The sequence below is a fragment of the Eschrichtius robustus genome, chromosome 5 (genome assembly GCF_028021215.1).
Source record: "Eschrichtius robustus isolate mEscRob2 chromosome 5, mEscRob2.pri, whole genome shotgun sequence".
Taxonomy (NCBI): Eukaryota; Metazoa; Chordata; class Mammalia; order Artiodactyla; family Eschrichtiidae; genus Eschrichtius; species Eschrichtius robustus.
The window spans coordinates 60792924-60816343 of NC_090828.1; the positions used below are offsets into that span (position 1 = coordinate 60792924).

The 23420-nt window shown below is 40.0% G+C and overlaps 1 protein-coding gene across 2 annotated transcripts in view; it reads right to left on the reverse strand.

Moving 5' to 3' along the window:
- Positions 1–23420, reverse strand: part of ITGA6 (integrin subunit alpha 6) — a 76950-nt gene that overhangs the window by 23956 nt on the left and 29574 nt on the right. For both annotated transcript variants that reach the window (XM_068544912.1, XM_068544913.1), the window contains exons 2-10: positions 15850–15974; positions 14355–14434; positions 12690–12945; positions 10899–11030; positions 7203–7413; positions 6306–6499; positions 6073–6161; positions 5241–5359; positions 54–152 (exon numbers count right to left, since the gene is read on the reverse strand). In XM_068544912.1, coding sequence (XP_068401013.1) covers positions 54–152; positions 5241–5359; positions 6073–6161; positions 6306–6499; positions 7203–7413; positions 10899–11030; positions 12690–12945; positions 14355–14434; positions 15850–15974 — 1305 coding nt within the window. The remainder of the gene's footprint in view (positions 1–53; positions 153–5240; positions 5360–6072; positions 6162–6305; positions 6500–7202; positions 7414–10898; positions 11031–12689; positions 12946–14354; positions 14435–15849; positions 15975–23420) is intronic.

The following is a 23420-nucleotide window of genomic DNA, read 5'->3' on the forward strand; positions in this document are numbered from 1 at the left end:
ACCAAGCAGAGACGTGACACTGGGGGAAGAGTGGACACAGCGCAAACGCTCACCATATCCCGCTAGGCGCCCCACAGGGCATTTTCTGATGGAGATCAATTCTGTTAGGTGTAACTGTGATGGTTTGCTGAATATTAATCACAGGGCGGGATCTGAAGACAAAGGAGGGAAAAAACAAGCTCAGCCTTTTGCTACTTGGAGGTGAGATGAACTCATGTACTAGATAGGCATCCTCAGATGTGGCATCTTAAAAACCACAGGAAAAAAAATGTTCCCCAATGTGATTTCTGCTCCCACACTGCTAAAGAAAACAACTGTTAACAGAGATAATTTAAAATGTGTTTACACGGTATTTATAAAAATGTTTAAATATGATTTATTTAAATTACAGATTGTTTTAATGATTTTAATATTAGAGTTTTTTAAACTGAAATAATAATATGGGCAACATGTAAAAGTTCCAGAGTTTTCAGGCAAGTATGTCTCGTCCCCACCTAAACCCCTAAGGAGACTTGCATGTCCTTCCAGACATATCAGTCTGTTTCAGTTAAAAATATTATCTAAAATTAAATATAATAACATGCATCTATTTTTTAAGTGGGAGCTTTTCATGCTTATCGCTCTGCATGTTACTTTTTCTCATGCACTAACATTTCAGAGGTCTTCTCATATCTATACACACAAACCTAGTTGTTTTTCACAGCTGGTGGTGTTGCATGTGTCAACATAACATCATTTATTTAACCAGCCCTTAATCAGTAGACATTGATAATTTTTTTTAGGCTTTCTGCTCTGACAAGCATCCTTGCATATACATCCATGCACATGTATGCGTCCTAAATACATACATCTATTTATCTGTAGGATAAACTCCCAGGCAGAATTTCTGAGTCAGAGAACACATGCATTTTTAATTCTGAGTAATCTTGCCAAAAAAGGATTACACCAACATACACCTAACACCTGGGGTGCTCACTGCCAGGATTTCTACACACATGTGAATTTTAGTAATCCAGGCGAATCCTGAACTTACGGGTCCCCATCTTACAAACATCTGCCCTTCCTATCCTCCCTCGGAATCTCCCACCCCCAACCTTAAGCCTCTGTCCACCTGCTGCCAGTACTGACTACAACTTTTCTACCCGCACAATATCTCTATAAGCAAAACCTTGAATCCTTTATCCTTTCCCCTCTCTGCTCTGCCTAACCCAACCTCACAAGCACACAAGAAGCTGAGTCCCACAACTTTAGCCCTTCTCACCATGTAAAAACATCATCTTTCTCCCTTACATATTCTTCCCTACTTCCCACAGCCAAGGGGTCACCAAGGGCCTATGGCTTAGCCCCTGCCCCAGAGGCAGGGAAGTACAAGTGTATGGTGGCTGGGGAGACAGCGCACCTCTCTGCTCCGTCGCCCTCCAGCACGGACTCAGAGCAGGTTCTATGGTTCCACTACCACAGGGATTCAGTCACCCTGACTTTAGTGGGTTTGTGGTAAGCCCAGCCATTCTGGAGAATAGTGTTTCGACAAGAAAATGAATCCAAATTCCAAACAGCTACCTTGAACTTCTGGAATCCATCTATCAGTAGGCCACAGAGGTTTTGAGTACCCTCCTGGGGAAGCCAGGAGCCAATTAAAGGGCAAATGCTGCCTACATTTTGTTTCATTTCCCTTTATCTTAACTGTTTACCTTTCTATTGTTATTTTACATTTAGACAGCTACTAGTTTCTAAGATCCTAACTACAAGCATACTTCGGAGATACTACAGGTTTGGTTCCAGACCATGGCAACAAAGCAAGGATTGCAATAAAGGAGACACTTGAATTTTTTGGTTTCCAAGTGCATATAAAAGTTATGTTTACACTATACTGTAGTCTATTAATGGCATGATGTCTTAAAAAAAATGTACATGCCTTAATTAAAAAATACTTTATTAGCAGAGCAGCTCCCTCGCTGCGATCTATTGAAAGTCACCCCTCGACACAAGGGTGTGTAGAAAAAGAAAGAAAAAGAGAAAAAAAAAACCCAAAAAACTTTATTGCTAAAAAAAAAAAAATGCTAACCAGCATCTGGGTCTTCAGGAAGTCGTAGCAATAATATCAAAGATCAACCATAATGAAAATAATAATAATAATAATGAAAAAGTTTAAAATGTTCCAAGAATTACCAAAATGTGACACAGAGACATGAAGTGAACAAATGATATTAGAAAAATGGCACCTCACCACAAACCTTCAATTTGTTAAAAAAAAAAAAAAAAACGAGAACACAGTATCTGTGAAGCGCAATAAAGTAAAGTACGATAAAACGAAGTACACCTGTAGATATGTTCTTAAAGTTTTGAGAGCATATTTAAAAGGCAAAAATTCACAAATATTTTAAAACCAGTTGCTACAGATGCTAGAGTGTTTTACATATAATAGTATTAAGGCTTTAGTGTGGCATAAATTTCAAAAGGAAATATTTTAACATACACTTCTGCCCAAATCCTATTTTTATTTCTGTTTTTAAACACACAACATACACACACAATTTTGAGTGCACATTATATATGAATCATAAAAAATGTCTTAACACATAAAGCAAATCTTATGGCTCAGCTGTCTCATGTTTAATTAGCATTTATTTATTAAGTACCCTGAAGTACTAGTATAATTTAGTGGGGAGAAATGCCCAGGGACAGAAGTTGGGAAGATTTAGGTACCACACCCTGTTCTCACAGGATCCAGCCTTAAAAGCTCAAGCAAGTCCTGGGCCTCCATTTTCCTTGTCTGTAAAATAAGGGAGTTATCTTATTTTCTTATTATCTTATTATCAAAGGCTTTTGAAATTTACTTTCATACTATCTATGAGGAATGAAGGAACACATTTACAGGGTTCATAGTCAACCTACTTAAGAGGACAGGAAAGTAAGGATATTAAAATATCAATTACATACAGAGGCAAATATTTAATTGGCTAAAGTCAGGTTACCTGCTGGGAAAGACGTCGTAACCAAATTTTGTTACAGGAATTCAAGTCTTCTTGACACCTGAGGTCTATACCTCAAACTAGAACTAAAAGTTCAAATTGCTTTTTGATGGAAACTTGCTAAAATACTTGAATGTTATGCTATACTCTTCCACCTTTTAAAAATGTTGACTATTTTAAGGTTAATACCTAACACTTATATGTACAGAGAGAAACAGGCATATAAAGGTAGTAACACATATTCATTCAGTTAACTAAATTTTTTTTTTTTTTTTTACTTCTTCCTTTGGCCTAATATCCCAGATAAATTTTTCTCCACTTATTTTCACATCTCCTACTTTTGCCATCTGTAACATCTCTTGTGGTTCTTAGTTTTCATATAAAATGGCTTTCATAGATCTTGCCATTTAACTAGAAAACTATTTTTCTAGAGTATTCTATACTACATTATATAAATGTACAGTATATTCTAGTTTTTTTAAATAGTATTCTCTTCAGAAGTGTCCTGGTGTTGTTTTCTTATCCCCAGCGGTCTTGCTTAGGATTCTATTTAGACATAGAGTCCACATCTACACTTGGCACCCTTCTGGAAGAACAAAGGGCAATGATGGCACCAAGTGTACATATGGCACAGATTTTTTTCTTTTAGGGTTTCATTGTACATCACTGCCCATTTCTTTAAAGAGATTCTTCAGATTAAAATGACTATAAAGCCAAATAGTTTAAAAAAACAAACCCAAATGGTTCACGCTCACCAATGAGCAAAGAAATGCAAATTCAATCAAAAGATGAGATCACATATCACATTGGCAAAAATCAAATAGATTCATCCTGTTCAATGTTGGTAAGGGTGTGAGAAAGTGGGCCCTCTAGTAGGTTGTTATCGTGAGCATAAATTGCTACAACTTTTCTGTGGGTATATGTATTAATACAAAAATGTGCTAACCTTTATCCCAGCAATTCTATTTCTAGGAATTTTTCTTTAAAAAAATCCATTACACAGAGATACATACAATATACTATATAGCACACTGTTTATAATAGCTAAAAGTCAAAGACTGTCCAAAAATTCCATCAACTGAGGATTCATTAAATGCATATTATGGAATAACATTAAGTTGTTAGAAAGAGTAAGATTTATGTATCTGCATTAACAAGGAGAGATAACTGAAGAGATTAATTTTTAAAAACCAGAATAGAGAACAGCAGTTATAGTATGGGCTTTTGATGATACCCTAGAACTGGAGACTCAAAACTATTAAAAGCTGTTTCGTGGAAGAAGAGAATATTGGGGAACTTGCACTTAACTGCAATTCTGTATTAACCTTTTTTTTTTTTTTTTTAAAGAACGTGCTACTTTTTAAATAATAAAAAAATTTTTTTTAACAATTTTTCCTGGTGATTTCCAGCAGTGATGGAATTGCTGGGATAAGGGGACTCAGACACAGCTGATGGGCACATTGTTGCAGCCTGTCTGGAGGTCATTTTGGTGAACCTGAATCACAAGTCCTAAAACACACATGGCCCTTCAACTTAGCAACTCACTTTTAGGAATTTATCATAAGGAAATAATCCAGGACACAAAGAAAATTAAGGATGTTTACCACAGCTTTGTGCATCATAATAGAAGCAAACAACCAAACCTGGAAAGCAACATAAATGTCCAATGACAGTATGGCAGTAAACTATGATCCGGCCATGGGATATCTCAGACAACCATTAACTTCATTTCAGAAAAGTACTCAATGACAGGGAGATAGCCCACTATGCATTATAAACTCACTCATGGAAAAAGGCCACTATACATTACAAACCAACAAAAGTAGGTTACAAAACAATATGTACATTATGATCTCAATTTTGTTAAACATATGTGTATATTCACAGAAAATTAAAAACTAGAAGGATATAAACCAAAATTTTGGAGTTTCATAATGGATGGTGAAATATAGGACATTTATTTCCTTCTTTATACTGTCAAATTTTCTGTTTCAGTTTTTATGAAAATAAAGGTTTTTGAAATATGTTCAAAAGTAAAAATTTTCCACCAATTCCAACCTTTTTAAAAAAATTAGTTCAAAATTACAGCAAGACTTTACAAAATAGGTTTTTATTACATCATTACACTACTCTGAAGAGAAAAAGAATATTAAAAATTCATACAAGCCTTTGCCTTTGAAGTATAGTCGTTACAAATTTCAATTCAAAAGGTAAAAAATTCTAGTGTAAGCGGATTACCAAACATGCTTTAGGTCAGAGATTACACACCTGAAAATAGTTACTGAATCTGAGAGGGAACCAACAGCAACATCGGGGTAGGAATTTCTATCAAGGTCCATGTTTCCGGCAATTGAATATCCAAAAAAAGGTGATTTACCCTCGAGAATCTGAAAGGAACAGGGCATCAGAATGGACACTGGGCCACCAAAATGAGCCTCTTATCCATGCTTTGAAAAAGGCACATAGTCTCTTTTGAACTGAAGATTAAGAGGTTACTTATAAATTACATTAAATCAAAACTAAATCATAAATAAGCACACATATGATCTAACACTTCATACATTTTATTTCATAAAAGTTATCTGATTTATGTTGTACCTCAAAAGACAAAAGAGACAATTTTTGATGAGCTTGTGTACTATATTAAGTCGATCAGTGCATTTCAAACCAAACCTCTCTACCTGCCCTCCAAATGTCTTGTTTTTCTCGAAAGCAATTTTTAGTTTTTGGTATCTGAATTCTATGCAATTACAATCATCTCTTATGTTCGTCCAGTTTCATCTCTATTTAGTATGCTACTAAAAGGAATATATCACATTTCCATCTATTTATGCTGTCAGGGTAGAATAGTCTTTTCCTTTGGCTTACTTTGATTCCTAATTCACCAAAGAAATTTTACAATTTAAAACAACCAGGTCATTGCATTTATGTCTATTTACAAGCTATCTTCTAATAATACATTTTTTATAAAAACAAAATTCATACTATTGTAGACTTGTAAATAAAACATGATTAGTGTGAAAATTCACATAAACCTAAACATTCCATTAGAAAGCAAACTGTTGAGGCCTTATTGTAGAAATCCAGGTTATCTGGTTACCTGTGTTGGTTTGGTATTTATTCCGTTCGCAGATCCATGATAGATAAAAACCTTCCCCTTACCATCGTAAGGTGCTCCAACTGCAATATCTGTTGACAACGCCACATTTTAACAAACATTAAATTTTAAAAGCATTCCAATACAATGTTTTAAAATAAGATGCCATGAGCACTCACTATTTTAGACAATCAAATAATCTATAAATCATGACCAATTCACAATCTATTGTCTACCTGGGTAGCCATCTTGATTAATATCGCCGATATTTTTGACCGCAATGCCAAACATAGAATCTTTGGTTCCATTAAGACGAATTGGCTTGACATTATTCCATCTGCCTTGCTGGTTAATGTAGACATACGCTGCACCTCCAACTTCTCCACTTCTATCAAAATACTGTGGGGCTCCAATAACTATATCTTGCCACCTGAAAACATAATGAGGGGAAGAACTGTGAACCATTGGCTAAAATACCAGCGAGCTTAGGGAGAATCCCACATGCCCAGGTATTAAGGACACAAAGAGATATGATAAAAGGACCTCAAATCTGGAATTTATAGATCATCAATTAAAGTATTTTTTTAAAACCAAGGTAGCCTCTAATAAACACCCAAAGAAAAATATCAAGGGTAAGAACTTGAAGCCAGTTCCCAAGTTACATCTATAGTGCGGAGAGACTCCCAGTAAAGATTCCACTCCCCTCCACCTTCAACTCTCTACGAGACCCAAACTGGCACCACCAGCCATAGAGACCTTTGTATTGACTTTGTCACCAATCCCTACTTTCAACAGGACATTCTGGACGCTCCAACAGCTCCTTAAGAAACCACAGAACAGAACCTCGTAGGTGTCACTTTTTTTTTTTTTTAGTTAAAGTTTAATTCTCACAGACCCATGATCCCAGGACATAGTAAAACTGAAAACTGAAAATGTAATCCTACTCGCTGGGGAGGGTAATGGATGTCTACTGTCAAAATATAAGTGATAAAGAGTGATGGAATGGTAAAAATCTGGCAGCAGAAGTATTTTTTCCATCAACTAATCTGAAAGGATATTTCTTCTCAAGACCTACAGAAGCCAGAGCAGCAATGAATTCTTTGCAAATATAAAATAACCTAAGAGGCTCTTACCCATCTTTGTTAAGGTCCACCACAGCCACGTCATAGCCAAATGAAGAAGCCAGCCCTTCCCCATCAAATATGTGCTCAGGGAGAAGGTGTGCAGACTTCAAGTCTCTTTTAAGCAAAACCACAGCTCCACTGTGATTGGCTCTAGGAGCACCAGATACAAAAGTGATCTCATCTTTGGAAACAATACCCTTCCCTGAGTCCAAAGAAAACCCTAGAAAAACAAAACAGTACATATCAACTCTGTTTTTCAGGAGGTATATAACACTGGTTACTCCCACCACTCTCCTTCTGACCCTCCCCACCAGCTATCACATCTACGATAAGAAAGAGTTACAGAGCCAAGAGATTGGACACAAGTACAAAGTAGTAGGCTACTTCATTGCTTTCTATGGGAATGTATTAAGACTTTTAAAGAAAAGCAGCTATGCTATTTGGCATCTGTGTAACTTGAATCATGAAGCATTCATGCATCTTAAGAATCAGTTCGAACCCCATTTTAATACTGAAACTGCTGTAAAAGGAGATCAAGTTAGATACTAAATTATCATGGGAAAGTTACATACTATATACTGAGATACAACCTGACATAGTGTAATTGAGTGCATGTTATAGGGTTTTGCTATAATGTAGTAGTTAGTAACTTCTGTATTCAATCTCCTTGGTTGTCAGGCAAGAATAAGAATGCTAACAACATTAATATACCACAGACAGCGTTTCACTATTTGGGGTCAACTCAGTTCTCAGACACAAACATGCAAACAAAACCATGATTGATGAGCTAGAGTGTTTGAGAACCTGGTATAAACGATAGAGGTGAGCAAGTTGTCATCTGTATCAATTACATACTTGTTCAGAGGGCAGAAAAACAGTAGAACACCTACCTCACCATAAAGCATCAGGTAGGATGTCAGATTACCAATATTGAGGTTAAATGGCAAGCAAACACAAACGCCCATACCAAAATCATTCAAATTAAGCCAATCGTCCTATGTAAAGGTGAGGCAGATGCAGAATACTATAAGCTCACCCTTTTTATTGGGTTTTATTTACAAAAAGCTTCACCACTACTGTTGCAGTTCTCAAATTATGAAGTGAGTCAAAAAATAGGATGAGCTACAAGTTTAGAAGAGGGCGATACAATTGAATCCAGCTCTGGAAGCCATCTGTCTGCAGCGCCTCAACCACGGCATGCTTTTTAAGTGTGTTTCACTTGAAATGAAATAGAAAATAAAAAGATTTATGCTCTGTATGGATCAAAAAAAAATTCTTAAATGACCATGACCAAGACAATTTATTTGTCATCTCAGAGGTCACAAACCTAGGTAGCTATTCATCATCACATCAGGGGATGTGTCGGGCTGCTCCCTGGGAGGCTGTGTTTTATAAACAAACTGATCGGGATCTGTATAGGAAATGCTGGTCAAAAACAGCAGGCCTGTACACATGCATGGGACGGAAGAGATTGAAGAAAAAGCAATTATGCTCGGTAAGAGGCACGCCAGCTACTGCCGTGCTCGCTGGATGATGAGGCCACCACTGCATCTGGCAAGCCACCCTCTCTGCCAGCTTCCAAACCTCATGCAGATCATTTTATTCCGAAAACCTACTGATTTTTTTTGAAATGACAGATGCACAGACAGCATGGACAACCAAAATGTTAACAGTACAAACTTGACACTTTTTCCCCCCAGGCAACCGATTTTGAGGAAATCCATTCCAAAAGTGGCAAATGCGTTCAATAAAAAATGTTTAATATTTTCAAATGTTCCAATAGAAACTAAGTTTATAAAATTCATGGGCATCTATCTTACAGACCAAAGTGTTGGTTTCTTGACCAGAGCCATTAAATTGAAATACCATAAACTAACTCCTAAATAACCCATTTGAAGAGAGGTTGTCTGTTAAAATTTATTCAAATAAAATATTGGTTTGTTGATAATATTTACCTTGGAAAGGATTTTACCCTGAAAAAGCCTGTTTAATAATTGAGGCTGCAAACCACTCGGCCTTGTGTTCCCTTCCTGTCCTGCAAAGCCACTAACAACATTCACACACCCCGCTGCTTCCCACCCTGCCCCAGTCATTTTCATAAGAATTTCTTCCCTTGGCTAGGGGATTATTAATTGTGTGACCTTGGACTAGGAAATTAATGTCCCTAAGGCACAAGTTTTTTTTTGCCCATCAGCAACAGAGGGACAATAATACTTATTTTATATTGTTGGGAAGATCAAATAAGACCTATAAAGTAGTAAGTATAGTGTGTGATTTATAGCACATGGTAGGTGCTTAACAAGTGATAAGTATAACTTTTCTCCCTTCTATGCCTTCATACCAAGTTTTTTTTTGAAATTTTGTACCAAATTTACTAATTTGAAGCTACTTTCTTTTTTTTAAAATTAATTAATTTATTTATTTATTTTTGGTTGTGTTGGGTCTTCGTTTCTGTGCGAGGGCCTTCTCTAGTTGTGGCAAGCGGGGGCCACTCTTCATCACGGTGCGCGGGCCTCTCATTATCGCGGCCTCTCCTGTTGCGGAGCACAGGCTCCAGACGTGCAGGCTCAGTAGTTGTGGCTCACGGGCCTAGTCACTCCGCGGCATGTGGGATCCTCCCAGACCAGGGCTCGAACCCGTGTCCCTGCATCGGCAGGCAGACTCTCAACCACTGCGCCACCAGGGAAGCCCTCATACCAAGTTTTTAATCTGGGGGTGGGGAAGTTTCTGAAGAGTGTTTTTTTTAATTAACAGTATTGTTCATACATATCTACATAATTACAACAATTTTTGAAGAATACATTTACTAATACCTTGTTTAGAATTATTTTTAGACCTACACCTACTTTTTCTCTTTTTTTAACCTTCCATTGTTCTAGTAATATCTCTAGCATATGGGTACGTCTCTATTTTTTAAAAAGAATAGGTTACTATTTAGGTTTAGGAGATTTTTTACATTTTTTCCAAGAATTGCACAGTAATTATTCTTTATGTCAACTCATACCAAGAATTAAAGCTTTTAAAAGCCTTTGTGTAATTACCATAATGCACATGAATAATTTAGAACACCCATTAGTAATGCAAACAAGCCTTAGGAGTTAAGGAATTGGCACTTAGACACAATCCGGGTGTCCTCAAGAGCTGCCTTAGCAGTCCTGCTTAGGCTCAGCTGTAAAGCCCCCGTGCCACCCGCCAGGGGCTTTGTGACAAGAGGGCCCCAATCCAGGAGCAAGGCCAACCCGTGGAGAACAGCAATCACAGAGGACGGACCTGGAGGTCTTGACCTGCCACTTAAGAGTAACTTCATAAATGCAGCTCTTAAAGAGTCTCTCTCCAAAAGGAGGCACTGAAGGGAGAGGGAAGGCAGCTCAGCCTCCTGCTAACATACATGCATGAACAGCCTGCCTCAGGTTACAGAGGCCGCCACTAGCTCAGGAAACAGACCTCCACACAGGAGGACAGAAGATTTTAGGAGATAGTAGTAGGTTTCCTCCCGCTTTGAGCAAGCTCAAAGTCAGATGGGAAGGATCCCAAGCATCAGTCAGGTTACCTTGGGATCACCAAGGCTTAAATTCCAGTAAATGCAGCCACAGTCCCCTGGCTCCAACCTGGCCTCTTCTCAGCCTAGCAGTCCAGGGTCCTGTGACAGCCGTGTCACACAGAGGCATCTGAAGAGGCAGGCATGCTGTCTACTCTCGTTCCTACCTAAATAACTGTTAGCAGGAACAGGAACTAGACTTTCATCACGGTCAGTCTCTCCACCAACTTCATAAGGCCCATCTTCAAAGATGTTCATGTCAAAAAAAGTGTTATTCTTTTGCTCTACGCGAACAATCCCTAAAAGAATGAAATGGTTAAAAAAAATGAAGATGAAACAAAATAAAATAGATGGTTCCTAATAAACATTCCTCGTGTTATCATTAAGCACAGAAAGAAAAGTTTGGAGGAAGAAAAGGAGAAGAAAGATGACTTTCGAGGTTATTAAAGTCAAAAAATCATGTTCGTGTAGATTTTTACATCAAACAAATTTGTTCTAGTAATAAAAAAAAAATGCCCATGCATTTTCATGAATTATCTTTATAATGCCATGAAACTAGATGGAAAATGGAATGTTTACTTAGTTAACTAAACCTACAGAAAACTTTTAAATTATATGAACCTGATATATTTTACATTTTCTATAATCCTAAATCAATTTATCTTTTTACTATACTGTGAAAGTAAGATTAGTATTTTGATCTTTTCTTCCAATCACTTTAACCAAAGATTTAAAAGCTTTAAAAAATTTTCACAGCTAATAATTGAAAAGAGAAGATCTCACATAGCCCACTATATGATTTTTTTAAAAACAGTAACATTTTAAGTCAGAATTTATAAAGCAGACAAAACATGTTTCCCATAAATTAAACCATACATAATTGATGGGTGTTTTTATTGTTTTGTTTTACTATGTATGGCCTCTCTTCTTGCTAAAACAATTTCTAAATTCATGTGTTATTTCAATTAGGTCAAGATAACCTGACAAATGCTGTTATATGGAAGATCTGGTTGGGGCCGAGGAGGCCAAAGGAAATTACTCCCAAAGGTTGCTATCGAGCAAGGTGTTCTCAAGGATCATTTCTAACAGGAATGAAAACTAGGAAATTTCTGAATGGAATAAGGGAAATTTTCCTAAGTTTTTCCTGACTAGTGAAAATGTTATAGTACAGGATTTATTTTAATAATTTCTCAAAAAAAAGTCTTATTTCCAAATCAGATGCATTTCTCTTCACTACGGATTACAGTCAGGTTAATTGTCCTTTATAACACAGTGGTTTTTCTACACCTGCTTAATTTCTTCAGAGAAGTTGAACTTTTACTACAGGAGCACTGACCATGTTCATCTAGGCAAAAAATACAAGCCATTCTTCTCCCTCCCTCCCTCCCTCCCGGTGTCTCCTTTTACCTATATCACGAAATTATTTAAACAATACCATTAAACAATCTTTCCAGAAGTTATCCAAAATCATCTCAAAATTCCCTAATTTGACATCTACGCTTCTAACTATACTGCTTTATTAGCAAAACACGGCCTTTTAAGATAATACATAATGAAAAAATGTCTGTATTAATACAATGTTATTTGTACGTGACACCACTCAATTATTTTCAGTTTTCAGATCCCTACCTTAAAATTAAAACTTTCAGCTTCATGAAACAGGCAAATACAAAACAGCAAAAACTAATGTTAATTATATTCTTACAGAAGAACATTAATTACTTATATTAATGTAAACTGCTGGCAGAGGGAAAAAAATCTCTTAAAACATACATCTTGAACATTATTTGTTTTTAAAAATCAGAATTTAGATATTTTGCTATCCTACCCTACTTCCACAACATAAAAGTGTCTTATAACACACTTTGTTTTCATTTAAAATGTACTAAATCATGGTGCATATAATAGCAATTATGTAATAATTCTAATCTCTATTTCTATAAATATACACGTCATACCTTTCCAGTTGTAAGTGCCTGGGGCTCCAAACGCAATGTAATGAAAGTCTTTAGTAAAAGTAGCTGCTACACCTTGCTGGCAAGAACCAAATTTTTCATGACCTCTTAATCGGCCATCACAAAAACTCCAGTCTCCTCCATCCATATCATCTTCAATCCTGAGATTCTGACTTAGGACGTAACACCTTCCAAAAATGTCTCGGGATTCCTGTTTTGTATTAACATGCTGCCTTTTTTCGTATCGATGAGCACATGTCTGCAAACAGATGGAATAAAGTAGCCCATACAGGTCGGCAAACCTTACGTTTTTCATTACAAATTGATGAAATTGTCAATAATCAAGAGGTTAATTCTAAGTGGGATGTTAAATGTGGCCTCCTCCTGAGATTGGATCTGAAAACCAGCAAATCTTCCTCCCCAAAGTTGCAAGAAGGAGACCATTATCTAGCACAGGACTTCTGTCTTGCCCTCAGCCTGAGAATAATGCTCCAATCCAAATACTGAATGCCAATCTGTAATCCACAGGCAAATTTATTTATAAATTTACCTGTCACATAAACAGTGGGAAACACCTTATTTCATCTTCTCAGTTTAATTGGTTTTTAGTGGCTATATAAACCTTCACATCAGTAATGTTTGTGAAAATAAGTACTCATATTCCGGAGGAGAGAAATCATGGACATATTTTCACAGGGATCGGGCTAAAACTACTAAAACAAAAACATTTTCCTTTTACCTATACTATTTCCTTATAATCAATCCTAACTAACTTATCCTCTAAACTCTGAGATTAAGTTTATTTTAAAAGGCAGAGACAATTACACTGCTGGGAGAGATGAAATAATCTCTAATTTTACAGGGTATTCATGGCCACCCTCCATATAACAGGCTGAAAACACTTTACAATGTCCAGGTCAATTTCCCATAATACATCCCCTTAGATATAAAAATTCAGTGTTTGGTAAAATTCTCACTTTTCTCAAAATTCTACATAAATTTGTTACAGCAACCAGATTTTGAAAGAGACAGAAAGATCATCATAATCCAGCTTGGCACCTCCAAGGCCACCTTGCACAATCCATCTAACAAACCCTTTTTTCTTTGCTACCACTTCTATGTGAAGAAGCTCAGAATATATAATAAAAGAGTTTAAAATTATCTGATCCTTACTGTCCATGACCATTCCCATATTTTTTTTATAACTAATCTATAATAGCTACATAGTTCCTGAGACAAAAAGCATGCCTAGTTTTTTTTTGTTTGTTTGTTTTTAACATCTTTATTGGAGTATAATTGCTTTGCAATGTTGTGTTAGTTTCTGCTGTACGACAAAGTGAAGCATGTCTAGTTTTGCTTTGCTTCTTGTTTTAAGACCACCTAGAGTTTTAGGGACATTGGTAAAGGTTTTTAAATAAGTTCTTTGAATCTGAAAGTTCTAAAGAAAAGCAGATTGTAGAGCTGTTTCAAAGTAGATCAGGAATCACAGGAAAAATAATGCTTTCGTTTCTTCTTGACATCAATTCCTGCTTTCAAGCAGTCAGTTTTCTAGAATGTACACTCTATGCAGGCAGAAGCTCTGCCTGTTTTGTTCAATACTGTAAGCCCAGCAGTGGCACACAACAGGCACTCAGACATTGTGGAATGGACACACTTCTCTACGCTTACCACAACTTTGCCCCCTGGACCTTGGCTCTGGACAGTGACCCCCATCCACTGATCTTCCTTGCTTTCCGATGAAGGGTCAGCTGTGGAGAAAGCAGCACAGGTTACACACACACAGTTAGGACTTCAAAGCCATTGCAACAGGAAATGAACCAATAAATGAACAAAAATATAAGAAACAGCTTCTAAATTGCCTTGACTCCAAGTCTAACCACTTAGTAAATTTAGTTACTCAATCCAGAAAAATTACTTCTCATCGTAAGAAAACGGGTGAGTGATTATTGGTATGAATGTTTCATAAAATTCTTTACATAAAATACATACCTCTACCTGGTAGCCCTTCACTTTCTCTGACAACCAGGGTCCGGAGTACAGAAACTACCATCCAAACTAACAAAAAGTGGCTACTTCTCCACATACTCCCAAATTTGTTACATAATAGCATGAACTCTTCTTTACTGCAGATGGGAAGACAAGGTCTCAGACTCACTTTATATCTTCCTATCAATGCAGAAAAGGAAAGTGATATATTTATTTTTACCTCCTTCCTCCAAAAAGGAGAGAGAGAGGGAAACCACAAATCTCACCATGTGCTCATTTCAGTATCAATCTGAGCCTACTGTTTGACCCTACATCCAAATTTTTGCCTTCCTCAATGAGAAGGCAGGCATGATTTCCAATCCTGAATCATTACAAAACTATGAAACCTACCAACTTTAGGTAGACAGAAGGAAAAAATGCCAAAATGTTAAGTAAAGAGCAATTATGCCTACATTATCAGTGGGTCTGGGTTTTTTCCTTACATTTCAAAGTCATTTACAAGTTTCCCACAATTAACATGTATTATTTTCTAATCAGTAAAAAAAAAAAAACCCAAAAAACAAATACTGTTGCTAAAAAGATGATAAAGCAAGAGAAGAACATAAACATGAATCTGCAAATATGCTTAGACCAAGAACGTCAAACTAGGTTTGGTTGCAGCTTCTCAGGACACTAATTGCTCTGCCTACCACACAGAGTCTGTGCAAAACAAGCCTCTAACTGAGATAGTACGGCAAAATTTATCCATGTTGCCCAGCTTTCATTTTAGAGAGATCTGATGTTTAAACAGTCTTTCTCCCAAATATTTTAGCAGCAAATGAAAACTTTTGGCTGCTGAGTACAAAATACACATTCAATTTTCTTCGCGGCTGTGAATACAGTTTCTCTCCCGTAGAACCTCAACACATCACTAGGTGGCGACATCGATACACCATATCAGTTTAGAAAGCAGAGTTGGTGGGGGGGGGTGGGGGGGGAGCAACTACACTGCAGCCCAGTGACTTAAAACGTACATGTTCTCAGGGCAAGCAAGAAACAGACGAGGCTGATGCAATTAAGAGAGGCCCTCTCTCCAAGAATAAATGCTTGTCCCCCCCTTTCCTTCCGCCTGGAAAGGGCAAGTGGGATACAAGGCAAGTTGGTCAAGGGAACCCTGAGCGAGTGCAGAAGAACTCACCGTCGTTATCAAATTCAATCCGTGGGCACGGCCCCCGGGAGGTGATGTCGCAGCTGTACAAGCCTCCTGTTCTGTTGGCCTTCTGCAGCGGAAGGGCCACTGCCCGTGGGGCCCCCACGAGCAACCTGTTGACAAAACAGAGAATATGCAGATTTGAGTTGAATATGCATTTAACGTTTCAGTCAGAACCAGGAGATATCGGGGTTATTCTTTATCAAGGAGTCCCCTAATTCTCTGCCAGTTTAGGTGGTGAGGGAGAACAAAAGCAGAGCCCTGTGACACACACACACACACACAAAACGATACAAGTCAAGCGCAAGAAGGGTTGTTGAAACAAGGTGAAGGATACGCGCGCCTCTCATAGTATCAGCAGCTCTCTGCAGAGCACGATTCTGGTGTTTTAGAAGCCACGCTTTGCACAGAGCTTGCCCCCTACACCTAAGCCAAGGACATTATAAGGAACCCAGACACAACAAACACTCCCACACTGGAGAACAAAAATGGTCACAGTAAACTTAACAAGTGATGATTCGTCCATTTCCAACATTGTGCCTTCCTGGGGGTGGTTTTCAAAGGTAATTTTGAATGTCCCCCAGATTTTCAGTTTTTATACTGTTATTAATTAAACCAGGAGGCCATTAGACTGAGGTGGTTCTAACGCTGTGGCAGCCTACGGAAGCAAACCAAAATCTCGGCCTGTAAACGCCTCAAGGTTACAAAACCAAACCCTAAGGGCAACCCATCACAAACAGCCACCTGGGCTGTAAGCTATAGCCCATCAAATCATTTCCTTGCTTTGCTTCCTTCCTTTCTCTGCGTCTTTCCCCGCTCCTGCTGGTGGAGCACCGCTAACCACTTAAGGCTTGACGCTGCCAGGTTCGCATTGATTTCTGCTCAAACTCGTCAAGTTTTTAATATGTCTCAGTTTACCTTTTAACAACACAGATTTGGAACCAAACCTTTGCCCAAGACACAACTCGACTGAATTACTCTTTTGCAGCCTCTTTCTGCATCAATTCTTACTTCCCGATATTTGGTCATCTCGACAAGCTCCTCCTTTATCATCCAATTAATCCCCACCAAGGAGTCAGGGATACCACTTATGTACTAGGCATCATAATATTCCCTCTCCCCTCCCACCTCAGGGTTCTTGCCACCTCCAGTAAGAGGGACTCCTAAGCCAAACCCACAATCCTTAAAATCTGTTTCCCAGCCAGAGGGATCTTTAGAGACCCACTACCTTTCTGCTGTGTTCCTCTTACTTAATGCCCTTTACTCACCATCAGTTTTACAATCTTTGGGGTCTGGCTGACTGACAATGAGGAGAAGAAACAAAGAGAAAGAACATACACCTGACTGGACAGAGAAACAGAGCTGAAAGAGAAACCAGGCTGGAGTTGGGGAAAAGGGCTGGGAACACAAATGTGAACCAACTTCCAAAACAGAAAAGCCACTCCTGGCCTTCAAGAAACTCACAAATCTCAGATGCCAAAAACAAAAAACAAAACAAAAGAACAAACAAATAAACAACCCACCCCCACACAACAGTCCTTACCACTTTTGTCTTTGCTGTGATCCCAATAAAGGATTTAACTTTTTTTTTTTTTAAACCAACACAACGCAGTGGGTACAATGGAAGGGAAATGCACTCAGAAAACAGAGACAGGAGCCAGACTCTGCCCAGGGAGAGCCAGTGAGGCGGGTCTTACAGAACAATGGCTGGCTCATGTGGGAACATGCATACCTAGCACCATCCTTCCTCCCAGACCCTTGGGTGGCAGCACCGTCAGCCTCCACCTCCAATCCGTCCAACATTTAAGGGATGAAATAGCACACACCAAGGTACGGAACTGCAACAGAGACTCATCAGGACCAAGGTGGGGTCCTCGGTGCCTGGAACTTCTGGGCAGAGGCAAGGCCAAGGGCTGTCCCACACCTGTTCCGCTAATGTCATTCTTGATCCCAGGAGCTCTGACAAAGAGCTGAGAGGTGAACTAGCCTACGCTGTGAGTGAACAAGCTCAATTATCCAGCAGGTGTGGAGATGGAACCCTGTCTAGGTACTTCGAGGGATAAGCAAAGTGCTGGGGTCAGAAGCACAAAATCACAGGATGTGGGCATTGGAAGCACCGGAAAATGCATCCAGCCCTCTAACTTCACAGATGAGGAAACAGAGGCTTTGGGGAGGAGGTAAGTACCCTGTCCCTAAGACCTCACAGCTAGTTGGGAGCCAGGAAAAAAAACTACTTTGGAGCAATGTTTTCTCCATTCCTCTAAATTGCTTCCTAGGAAAATAAAACCCAGGATTTTAAGGTGTTTATAATTTAAATGAAAGGGCAAAACCTACACAAATGAAACATTGAAACAAGAACTGTTCCATTTACTGACTAAGACTAATTCACAAAGGGTGAGGGAAGGCGGAGGCAAAGCATTACTGCAGCTGGGTGGGGTGAAGGTCACGAGGAGATTTCCTGTAAAGGTAACGACTCCAACAGGGAAGGCTATAAAGAGCAGAGCAGGCCAGGAGTTCCAAGGTTGTTACAGTGTATCTTCTCTGACCACTTCCTCTCCTCATACCCGCCCAAGGAGCCTGGCAAGCTACCCTACCATAGGCAGGTACTGGGCTTGTTATTTCCCGTTGACCATCCTCGCTCATTTGTTCACTTATTCATTCCACAAACATTCAAGAGCCTCCTAGGATGAGTAAGAATTGTCCCCCTCCCTGCCAATCCCTGGGTCTTTAAACCACAGGGAGATAGAAGCAATGGGAGGGCGGGGCAGAGTGCTGCGCCCAGTCCAGAGGGCGCTAAACCTGCCCTGGAGCGAGTGTCACGTAGAGATGACAGGAGCTGGAGGTGGCCTAGTGAGGGGCACAGCATGTGCAGAGGCTGAGAGGGAAGGAGCCGGAGGAAATGGAGGAGTAGGAGTCGGCGATGCAACAAGACGGGATTGGGGATGGGCAGCGTGGTCCGCGGAGCTCCGCGTTCCGGTGCAAAAGGCCACAGATGCGCACCTGCGCAGCGCCTCAGAGCCCCTGACCGTTTGTCCCCAGCAGGGGACAGGTGCTTCCGGGTTTCCTGTTGTTGAAAAAGCTGCGGAGATTGTTCCATTTACATGGACAGTCCTTCAGAGCAAGCCGCTCCCTCCAGCCCCTTTTCCCCTGGCTGCGTGGGAGGGTTTCTCCCTCTTCGGTACCTGCAGATTCCACTGCTTCCCAGGCCCTCAAAGGGCGGGCCTCTACCACGCAGGAGCCCTTTCACTCCAGTTGGCTGGCTAGTTATAGGGCTGTAGCGACAAAACTTCCCGGATGCTACGAATGCCAAGCTCTTGCAGAAGTTCCCCCGCATTCTTTGTGGTGGCTACTGCATCTGAAAGCTGACCACAGAGAAGGATGGAAGCAGCTGGAAGATTTGGGCGTGGGAGGGGCGGGGGGGGGGTGGAGAGGGGACAACACATAGGAAAAGGGAACTTGACAAAATAAGAGAAATGTACCTCTGGAGAATAATGTTAGCTGTCACACTGCCTTGTGTTCCCAGCACTATCCTTCCTCCCAGGTCCCTGGGCAGTTGGCACAGTGAGCCCCGCTTCAGAATCTGTCCCAGCTCAGACGGAAGGGGGCAGGGTGCTCTGGGGCCTCAGGCCACACGCAGCCAGAGGGGGAAGAGCAGACACCCATCAGTGGGGGGGTGCCCCTGCTCTAGCCACACCCCGTTCCCTGGGACCACACTTACAGGAAGACAATGATGGGGAGGGCAGGTAGAGCTAAGTCAGATAAAATCAGTCATAGAAAAGGCAAGGAAGCACCTTGATGCAAGAACACAGTACCCCCAACCAAAGTCAACAACTGGCAGGTGTCTTAATCCTCAAGGTAAAGTCACCGTCTCTTGTTCAGGAAATAAGCAAACTCTGATTTCTGCTTAGAACCAGCCTTAATCACAGGAGGTCACAGCCCATTAGCTGAGGCTATGTCTGGCAAGGACAAAGAATTGAAAATAGAGCTGTATCCAGTCAATGACACCATCCCCGGTGCAACCCATCTCCTTCCTCATTAAGTCCTTTAGGACCTGGGCACTGGCCTAAGCCATTCGGAACCCAGCCAGCTCCTGGGATAGCACAGCGAGCGCAGCTCTAGGAGGGACAGTCTGCATCTGGGGGGAAGACTCAGGCCACACCAAAATCCAGTTTCTGCTCAAATCGCACTTTTTTCCCTTTGAGGCTGGGTTTAGTGTGAGCACCAGGCACTCTGGGCACTGCAGGGGTGGATGCCCACAGCAGCTCCTAGGGCCCGGGCAGCAGCTGCCAGGCTGTTCATTTTCGTTTAAGAAGCAGCAGCAGCAGCTGCTTTTTCCTGACCCGCCCAGTACCACTGGAGGAGTTCAGAACCACAGTAACAACTCACGTTCAGAGTGACAGGGACCAAGGAACATGAAGTTATGGCTCTTGAAGGGAAGTGGTGGAAATGAACAGAACAGGGTCTTAGAAACCTATTCCCATATCAGGTCAAAAGAAAAACTGTAATCAAGGAAGGGCAAGCATCTGGATTTGAACTAAGATTGTTTTAGACACCAAAAGGAACAGGAAAAATTACTTCCCAAATTGCTTTCCACAGGGCCATTGGACAATCACCTCCACTGTTTCAAGCTGTACTGACATAAAAACTGCCCTGGGATTCCAACATATTGGAAACTTACCTTTAAAATACAAAACTCAAAATGTGTAAAACCACATCATCTTTAAAGATGAGAAATGAAACTTGAAACAGTAAAATACAATGTAAAAGGCAAATTGCACAAGTGTGGCAGTGACTGAGGACATGATATAAATTCAGGTCTTTGGAGTCTAGATCAAAATTCTTGGCACGAAGATGCAGGACCCTTATCATGCTATTAACCACAAGGTTATTTCACACTTCAAGCAAGCCATACTCCTATTTCCTATAGTCAAGTTCTCCCCCAAGCAGAGCCAGTATACTTTTGCATAACTACATCAACCAAAAGTTCTAAACACTGGGGTACTTTTAAAACTCTACAGACAATAGCAGCTTTGCTTCATTGTTTTTGGCAATAATTCATTTCCTCAAGGATTAAAGATTCTGCCTCTAGCTATGCAACTTTGTCCCAGGAAATGTGAAATATTGCTTCATTAGAACAAGGACACTATTATTGCTTAATTTAAAACACAGCCTTCTTAGTTTGTCCAAATTAAACCTTCATTAGAAGATGGCATTAATAATTCAACTGTGTCACCCCTACATTTAACCCATCTTTGAGCTCAGTCTTTAACAGTAATAAATACGGATGGCAAGAAATCAAAAACAACTTACAGTGGAAAGCCACAGATTCTACACTCATCCCAAGTCCCACTCTCTGGGCAGAACTCCTTTTAAATTCTGGATTTACTTCTCTAGAATGCTAGATATTGATATTATGCTAATACATTTATTTCTTGACTTACCAGCTTTAGGCAATTAACTGTTGACACCACAATATGAAAAGGGGAGAGCTTAAACTACTTGCTACTTTCCCTCCTATGTTTAATAACTATATTACTTTAGTTCTGCTATTTGCTACGCTTTAAGTTTTAAGTAATATATTTTAATTTCTATTTTCTCTTCATCAATTTCTGACAAAATCTCTCCATTCCCCAGCTGGGGAGATGATGCTATCAGCACTCTGTCTCCCCAACTTTCCTCTTGGTGCCTCCAAGTCCTACCATCCATTGGCTATACTTTTACACTATTACCAGAGCTATTACCATTTACAGTTTGTCTTGTAACCACATTTTGGTCACCTGTTCTTTTATACAACCAGGTAAACATTATTCAGTGCTGAACCAAACAGCACTGAAATTATCCTCTATCTGGGACCAGTATCAGAAGCTCTTGCCCTCCAAGGATACTGTTCCTAGCATCAAGGTCAAACAGACTTGCTTTCCTTCCATTCTATCAATTGTTTGGTGTACTTCACATTTGGACCACGACTTTTGCTTTTCTTGGCGTTTCTCATTACCATTTTTTCTCCCTTACATTGTTTGCTTTTATTCCAGCCTCAATTGTTTCTAAGCTCCCAATCGTACCTAGTATGAAATCAGGATCTCTTCTTTGCTCGGATGTCCTCCTCAGAGCCCTTGGACCTCCTGGTACCACACAGACTGACTGTTCTTCTAGGTCTGCTGTACAGAGTCAGGGTCATCTGGGTCCGCTGTACGTGGTCCTCCTAGCACTTCCCTTTACTGCCCCCTCCTGGATTGGTCTCCTTTGACCTAGGATCTCATGTTTTCCTCTTATTTGGTTTTCTTAAACGTCATCCTAAAGAACAGTACATGATAGGTAAACTGAGTCCCTGCATATACAAAAATGGCATTCTGCTCTCACTCTTGACTGATAGTTTGGGTGTAGGATCTAGGTTGGAAAACACTTTCTTCAGAACTGCTCTAATTTATTCTAGTATCCAGTGCTGCCAATGAAACTTCTGACGTTAAGTCCTATTTTCGTTTCTTTAAAGGCGACTTTTAGGCTCTGCACGTTAACCCAGGCGTTCTGAACAGCACGACAGTACCTGTGCGTGAGCCTTTTCTCACTCACTGTGCACTGTGTGGCCTCTTTCAATCTGGAGACTTAGGACATCAACTTCCAGGAGACTCTTACGGTGCATCGGTCATTTTACTCATTCCATTTTCTGTTCTTTCTGGAATCTCTGTTAGCTAGTCAAGTGTGGGACCTCCTGGATTAATCTTCTCACTTTTTCCTTCCCTCTCTATGGTTCTGAGACTTGACTTGATTTTCTAGTATTTCTAATGAAATTTAAGTTTCAGCAATTATATTTGTAATCTCCAAAAGCTCTTTGTTTGGATTGTGCCTTTCACATAACAATGCACCCTATTCTTATTTTGTGGATTAACATATTCTCAAATGCTCATATTCTAAGCATTTTACCTAGAAGTTCTTTTGGTTTTGTTTTTCCTTTGTTCTCCTTCTGTTCCTGGATTTTCTGTTTCTTCCAATTTTTCTTCTGGTTTACTTCAGCCATTCCCTTTCATGCTGCTAGCTCTCATCATGTGCCTGATAATCCTTGGTTCTCTTGTTTCGCTGTTGCCTAAAAAGGTCCATTTTTGGCTCGGTCTCACCCCGATCAGGAATTCTGAAAGGGAGTCCTGGGTGGGGCCTGCTGACAGAGGAGTCACTTTAGGCTGAGTGAGTAGGGAGCTGCTGTCAAGACTGAAAACCAGTCTTCAAATGCTAGAGGAGGAAGGCTTAATTCTTGGGCCGCCGGCGTTCACACTAGAAGCCCCAGCTTTCCCTAGCTGTTTTTTAAATACTATAACTGCCTTGCTTACCTCTACAAGAATCCATTCTTGAGTTGTGATCATTTAAGCTTTGTAAAACATGCACCTGTCAACATCCCCACCCCTTTCCCCCCCAAAAGAAAGTACTATATTTTTTTTTTGTATTTGCCAGAGTGTTAAATTCCAGCGTCCTATACTCTGTACAGAGAGATGGGGAATGAAGGAGTCATCTGGCATCTGTGGTCCAGCATATAGGCCTTTACTTCCAGATCCACACCTGATTCCCAG